Source organism: Poromitra crassiceps (genome assembly GCF_964638095.1).
Source record: "Poromitra crassiceps genome assembly, chromosome: 28".
In the NCBI taxonomy this organism is placed as follows: domain Eukaryota; kingdom Metazoa; phylum Chordata; class Actinopteri; order Beryciformes; family Melamphaidae; genus Poromitra; species Poromitra crassiceps.
The window spans coordinates 17,515,798-17,523,166 of NC_139651.1; the positions used below are offsets into that span (position 1 = coordinate 17,515,798).

At 43.8% G+C, this 7,369-nt stretch overlaps 1 protein-coding gene across 1 annotated transcript in view; it reads right to left on the reverse strand.

The window, feature by feature from the left end:
* LOC310799609 (homeobox-containing protein 1-like) overlaps positions 1 to 7,369 on the reverse strand; it is a gene marked incomplete at its 3' end in the record, with an annotated part of 36,918 nt that overhangs the window by 24,797 nt on the left and 4,752 nt on the right. Inside the window, exon 2 of the mRNA XM_083662198.1 lies at positions 1,906 to 2,420. Within this exon, the coding sequence (XP_083518324.1) occupies positions 1,906 to 2,420 (515 nt within the window). The remainder of the gene's footprint in view (positions 1 to 1,905; positions 2,421 to 7,369) is intronic.

The following is a 7,369-nucleotide window of genomic DNA, read 5'->3' on the forward strand; positions in this document are numbered from 1 at the left end:
GTTCCGTCCCCATTATCATCCAGGTAAAACCCAATATACCCTCATCCCAAATGACAGCAAGTGATTGGTTGGGCTGGAGCATAGGTTCTTCCTGAGAGATCCCCTCTGCCTTTCTGGCTCCTCCTCCTCACAAGGAAATACCACCTCAGCTTGGTAAGCATCCCCGAGGAGCACAATTAGGTTCTCAATCATCTCTTTCTCTGATAACTCTCTGGTATTGGATCTCTTGCCTCAAGTAAGCCTTCAGCTCAGGTGACTTCATAAGGACAAGTGCCTTCACTTCAGTGAGTAGTGACAGATGCAATAGGGCCTATTACATCTATTAAATAGGCCCTCCATGTTCTTTGCACTTCACAAGAAGTTTTCAACAAAATCATTGGCCCTCACTTTCTTTTGCAGGTTCTCTCTCAACCTCAGTTTCTTCTTCTCTTTCTGTTTGTTACTCCATGTCACCTCCATTGTATCTAGGTGTTTAAGGACAGCTGTGGTTGACTGCTCAACTTCACTGCCATGTCTATCTGTTAGCATAAAGGTCATCTTTGATCCCCTTTGCCTTGAACATCCTATTTGAGTGTTGGGCTGACTGGGAAGCAAAATATCCACACTTGGCCAAGTACCTCTCTGCATTCAGGTTGTTTGTGGGCAGGTGTTTCCGTTGGTCTGCAGTCAGTGTATAGAGAGGAGTGGCTCATGCAGCATCAGGATCAACATCCTAATACTCATGTTTGCACTGCAATTCCACTCCTTTCGCGGCCTGGACACACATCTCTCCAAGAAGAAGGTGATCGAGATCACTTTGTGGAGCATTGTCTTCCATTTTTACATTTTTAGGCTCTCAGCTGTCAGCAAGGTCACTGCAGAGCTTGGGAAGCATGTCAACCAGCAAATCCTGGCTTGCTATCTCAACGCAGTTGAGGAAGGGCATTGTTACCCTGTATGTAAAATTAGCAAGTGCTTTGAATCCTGCTATTATGAAGTCATTCTCAAGGTAAATGTTGCATGCTGGAACAAGAAGATTATTTAGCAGTGTCTCAAGTAGCTGTTTGATGTAGGGAATGCAATCATAGACTGCACCTGCCTGGTATCCAAGTCTAGTAAAGCATCTCTCTTTGTAGAGGCTAAATGACTTGTGTACCCCAGCTTCCTCTAGAATCAAGTCAAACTGTTCTTCTAGGGATGTTGTCTTCCCATCTCCCTCATGTGATTACAGTAATGTTGACTTATGACAGCGGATGGCCTATTTCACAATACAATTCATCATACAGTATTTTGTAGTGAAATAAGTTAAATGTTGTGAAATGTTGGTAATAATTAGCAGTGTAGGGTTGCTATTAATATTATTATGGTATGTCAAATTTAATCTGTTGTCTGTTTTTTCTATAATTTACCAATAAATATTAGGTCTACGGGCATGGTTCAGAATTGAGGTAAAGAAGAGTAAATTTGGTCAAAAGTATGTATTAACTCAATATATGATGGTTTGTGACTACTTCTAGATGCATAGATTGCTTGACCCCAAAAACATAGGGTTAGACACCACAACCAAGTAAAAAGACCCAAAAATTACAAAGTTATGGCTAGAAATGTGATTTTTCAGGGAAAACGGTGGTCATCCTGGATTTGTGCCCTGCACACTTTTTTCTTGGACCTGAAGCCAAAAATGTTGTCATTTCATGTTGAGATAGGGCAAATGGAATACAAAAAAACTGAGACCTAAGCAAAACAAAAAATGACCCATTTATAGCCCACTCCTAGTCTTAACTAAGACCGACGTAGGAGTTACGACCAGGCATAGTTAAGACCAGTTGGTGCAACCGGCCCCTGGGTGTGATGTTTTATTTCTCAACAGCACAACATCTAGCTGATCACCACACTGATCTAAGCAGTCTGTCTGCTCAGTCTTACCTCATCAGATCCTCCACCTTGTCATCCACATCGAGGTCTTCTTCGCTGGTCTCAAATGCGTAGCCTGGCGCCGCCATGCTACCGCTAACCGCAGCGACGGGAAACCGCGGCGGCGGCGACAGCGACAGCTTCCCATTGGTCACAGTGACTAAACCGTTGTGAGCGACTGCTGCCATGGCAACGGGGCGGGCGACCGACACGGGGAGGGGCGGCGGGGAAGGGTCGTAGTTGTTACTGGGCGACGGCGAGTGCCGGCTTTCTGGGAAATTGGTCTGTGTGCCGACGGAGGTGGTGGTGGAGGAGGAAGAGGCGCTGACGGTGCTGGAGGAAGACGGAGGCGGCGGCAGGTAGGGGGCGCTGTGGGCTGCCGACTTGTGTCCGTGCTGCCTGTCCAGCCGCTCCAGGGTGTTGAGGGCGTGGAGGACCTCGGCCCGGGTCATCCCCGTCCGCCTCAACCTCTGGAGGAGGTCGATCTGCTCGATGGTGAACCGAGGCTCCTCACACCGCTGGGACATCTGCAGGAGGGGGACAGGACGTGACAGGAGGGGGGACACCACAACAGTACCATGAGTGCATTAAGTGCATACACACACACACACACACACACACACACACACACACACACACACACACACACACACACACACACACACACACACGATATGAAATGAATGATGAATTGTGTGGTTAGGTGTAGCAGAGCCTGGTGGAGGTCAAGTTTGATACATGGTTTTAATCAAACCACACATATAGTAATTTGAACATGGGTTTAATATGGGTTGTAAACAGTTGATTGGTGGGTTTTTTTTTACTGACATTTTGTCAGTTATACATTAGTGCTGCATGAGTTGGTGAAAACGTGTGGACAACATTGTGATTGTGATATAATGCACAAATTATATCATGAGTCTAGACTTGCTTGGTTATGAAGGAAAATGCACAGATTACTGGTGATTTTGACATGTGTAGTAGGCCTATTTCAACTCAAACATACAAACTTAAACGTCATAAAAATACTCAACTGAAAATAATGTAAAGTACAGTTCAGTGCCAGTAAAAACATTACTGCATTTTTTTTCTTTTGCAGCCTTTTTGGATTATAATTGCACAGTGATTGTGATTAGATTAATTGTGCAGCATTAATTTATATGCAGTACTGCCTTTGTGATATTTCTGTGTGTGTGTGCGTGTGTGTGTGTGTGTGTGTGTGTGTGTGTGTGTGTGTGTGTGTGTGTGTGTGTGTGTCTGTGTGTGTGTGTGGGAGAGAGAGAGGGGAGGAGAGAGAGGGAGAGATGAGAGAGAGAGAGAAATAGGGGGATGAGATAACACACGTGTCTGTAAGCGTTTCTTTTTGATGGAGAGAAAAACAGGCCACAGCAGAGACTCAAAGTCAGCAGCACGCATGTCAACACTTATAGAGAGATATAGGAGGAGTGTGTGTGTGTGTGTGTGTGTGTGTGTGTGTGTGTGTGTGCGTGCGTGTGTGTGTGTGTGTGTGTGTGTGTGTGTGCGTGTGTGTCTTGGAGAAATGCCAAGGAAAATTTCCATCTCAGGCAGCCAAGCTCCATACATACTTTGTGTGTCTGAGGCAGAGGTGGATGAGTCATGGTGTGTACATTCAGACTGATATATAGAAGAAGCGGGTTGATAGCGGGCTGCACAATGATACCACAAATCAGACTATTTGTATTAATATTGTTAATTTGTGATCATGATTAGCAATTACAGTGTTTCCCACCGGATTTAGAGAATTTGTGGGGGTGGACCGCAGACCCCGTAGGGGGGTGCGGGGGCATGCCCCCCCGCGAGATTTTTTTAAACATTTTAAAGTAAAATGCATGAATTTGGTGTACTTTGAGAAAGCTTAAGAGCAAAATTAAAAGGCTAGATCTATGAAGAACATGTCATCATTACTGTGCTGTGGGTTTACAATGACAAACTAAATTTCTCCCTATAGGTCAGGGATACTCAACTTGCTTTGCCACTTTGGTGAAATGATAGAAGGCGAGGGGCCAGTTAATAAACAAACAATATACATTTTTCTGTAGCGGATTGTAGGTTTTTGGGGTGTCAGCCGGAGTTTAGGCTGACAGTGTTGTGCACACCGGATAGTTAGTTAGGTTAAGTTAGTTGGGTTAAGTACATACATAAGTGCCTGGGTAGCGAGCAGATGGCGGTATTTGACAATTTAGCAGCTAAATCATAGATTATTGAAAGATATTCCATATTCCAGACTGAAATGCTATAACAGAAGTATTGGCCAGAATGACATGAATATTTATTGGACACTTATTCAGCGGATATCTTGCATGTTGCGTTCAGGTGCACTGTAAAAAAAAAAATTTTTTTTTTTTTTTTTTTGGTCAACATCTTATTGTGGTGGTCAAAATATTATTGTGGCGGCCCGCCACAAATTCCTTTATGTATGGGAAACACTGAATTACATTTGTCCCGGTTTCGCACCTATATATATATATATATATATATATATATATATATATATATATATATATATATATATATATATATATATGTATATGTTTTCACCTTTTAATTATGAACAGTGCAGTTACTTCTCAAAAGTTCCAACACCTAGAAAGTTTACATTTGTTTCCGTCATCCAGTTCAAACGATCCACCTTTTACAAACTAAAACTATAGGGGTGTAAATCACAAGCTTCATCACGACACGATATATATCTTGATTGTTTTGACAACGATATCACATGATATTTGCTAGTAATATCACAAAGTCTGCCACAAATACGATTTTGATTAGATTCAATTCCTCTGAATGCGATCGATATGATTATTAATTAATACACAGGACAAGATGTTACTATCCCTTGTGCCAAAATCCGAGGAAAAACACATTTAGAAGCCCAATCCAGAATAAAACAAGCTAACAGGCTAACAAACTAATAAACAAGCTTCTGAACGCTAATCTTCTCCCTTTTTGGCTGGCTGGCCTCTCTGCTTTCCTCGGTGCTAGGACCTGCCTCAACATCAGGGGTGCTGATGTCCGGCGAGCTGTGGGTTACTTCCTGTCGCTGGACTTCACCCGACTGACTTGATAAACTTCTTAAGAAATAATTATCAATGCGGGGTCCCTGTGTTCCCTCTACCAAGCACCTCTTCCTGCCTTGATGGATTCTAAGGCCCCTCAAAGTTGTTACCTTCTGCCAGCCACACAAGCAAACCTGACGCTTCTTCCCATCTACATCTGAACTAGTGGCTTCCACTGACATGTTTTCCCTACTCATAGTCAAGTCCGTTCCAGAGTCAATAACCGTGTCAACCATAGGTGAGTCATCTTCCGCCCCCGCTCTCGCAGACTCTAGGGGTGTTTTTTCATAATTCTGTTTCGTAGCAAGTTTGGGTGTAACCAATGGCCTATTGGCCTTGGCTACTGCCACAATGAGCAGCTAACCCATTGCAGCCCCGATGGGGTCTAATCCCTCCTGTCAGCTGTCTTTCCATGCTGTCACTAGGTCTTTATGAGAGTATACCATATGCGCATTTAACACAATCAGTTAGATATTAAAGGCCGGCTTTTCCGTGGGGGATATGAATATATATTAAATCTCACGCCCCTAAGGTTTTCGAATCCGTTGAAATTTTTGAAATTGGAGGTTTACTCACAGAGATATCAACCGAAATCCACTCTGTGTGTGGGGGGGGGGTGGTGCGGGGGCGGGGACTCGAAATACTACATTTCCCACAATGCACTGGGCTCGCGTGGCCTTCGTTTTCATGCCCACCCCTCAGGCATTTGGCTGATATCAAACTCCAGTAGGTGGCGGTAATGCACATATATGTTTGCCAACCGCCATAAAACTCAAAGAAGAAGAAGAAGAAGGCTTCGACAATAAAACATACAGAGAAGAAGAAATAAATCGAAAATAAAATTGCCTCCAAATTGCACCAAATTTAAAAGGTAGTATATATGTCGGGAGATGTCTTCATAAAAAAAAATTCATGCATTTTAAGGCATTTTCGTAGGAGTTACGCGCATCTGATGTTGTAACTATTTTCTGTAAAAATGTGTAAAAACGGGTACATTGCTCAGCGTTGATTTCGTTACTTCAACCCACCTACTACTAGATGTAAAATTTGACGAGCTTTCCAATGCCGCCAGTCCCGTATCTGTCCGTGCTTCCGTTCCCGAGATCGGTCTCTTTGCAAGGAACTATGGGAAGCTAATATTAGCTACAGCAGGCTAGGCGGTTGAAAAAGATGGCTGCCTTTTCGTTTTTGTTGAAGACCTTTGAAGGGGCGTGGAGGACCTCTAGAGGCGGGACCATGGCTCACAACAGTTGTAGTTCATAGGTGCACGACTTCCGCAAGGCGGACTTGGGCCAGATGACGCGAAACGCGGCGGCTGGCCCAAAAAATATGTGAGAGATGCTTGATATCTATAACGGATTCGAAAACCTTAGGGGCGTGAGATTTAATATATATTCATATTCCCCACGGTAAAGCCTTCCTTTAACTCACACAAAGATTAAATATGATTTGACGATTTTTTTTCTCTGATTTCCCTCATCATTTTCTCCACAATTGTACTTGGCCAATTTCCCCCCGCTGCCCGGGTCGCTGCTGCCGTAGACTAGCACCATGCTTCCTCCAACACATGCGCAGTTTTCTAGCCGCTCGCCCACTTCTTTTCACCTGACAGTGGGGAGCTTCATCGGCAGCACGTGGGAGGATTAAGCTATTCCCACCAGTTCCCTTCCGCCCTGACTAGGCGCCCTGACCGACCAGAGGAGGCGCGCGCTAGTGCTGGCAATTTTATTTCTGAGCTCTCCCAGACAATTAAATGAAAAACAATCTATTCTTTTGAATAAAACTAGAACGACCGCAACGCGGACTTATGCCTCCGCCATTAGTTCATTCTTGAGTCCAAGTGGATGTTGGAGCCAAATTGGAAGAAATTGCATCAAGGCGTTTCTTTGCAGAATTGGATATTTGAGCCAAATGTGAAGAAATTTAGTCAATGTGTTACTGAGATATGGCGTTACTGAGCTTGAAAATGGCATTTGTTAGGTCACTGTGACCTTGACCTTTGACCTTTGATAACCAAAATGGAATCAGTTCATCCTTGAGCCTAAGTGAATGTTTAAGGCGAATCTGATGAAATTCCGTCCAGGCGTTCCTCAGATATCGCGTTAACAAGCTTGAAAATGGCGTTTGAGAGGTCACAGTGACCTTGACCTTTGACCACCGACCACCAAAATCTAATCAGATCATCCTTGAGCCTAAGTGAATGTTTAAGGCGAATCTGATGAAATTCCATCCAGGCGTTCCTCAGATATCGCGTTAACAAGCTTGAAAATGGCGTTCGAGAGGTCACAGTGACCTTGACCTTTGACCTTTGACTACCAAAATCTAATCAGATCATCCTTGAGCCTAAGTGAATGTTTAAGGCGAATCTGATGAAATTCCGTCCAGGCGTTCCTCAGATA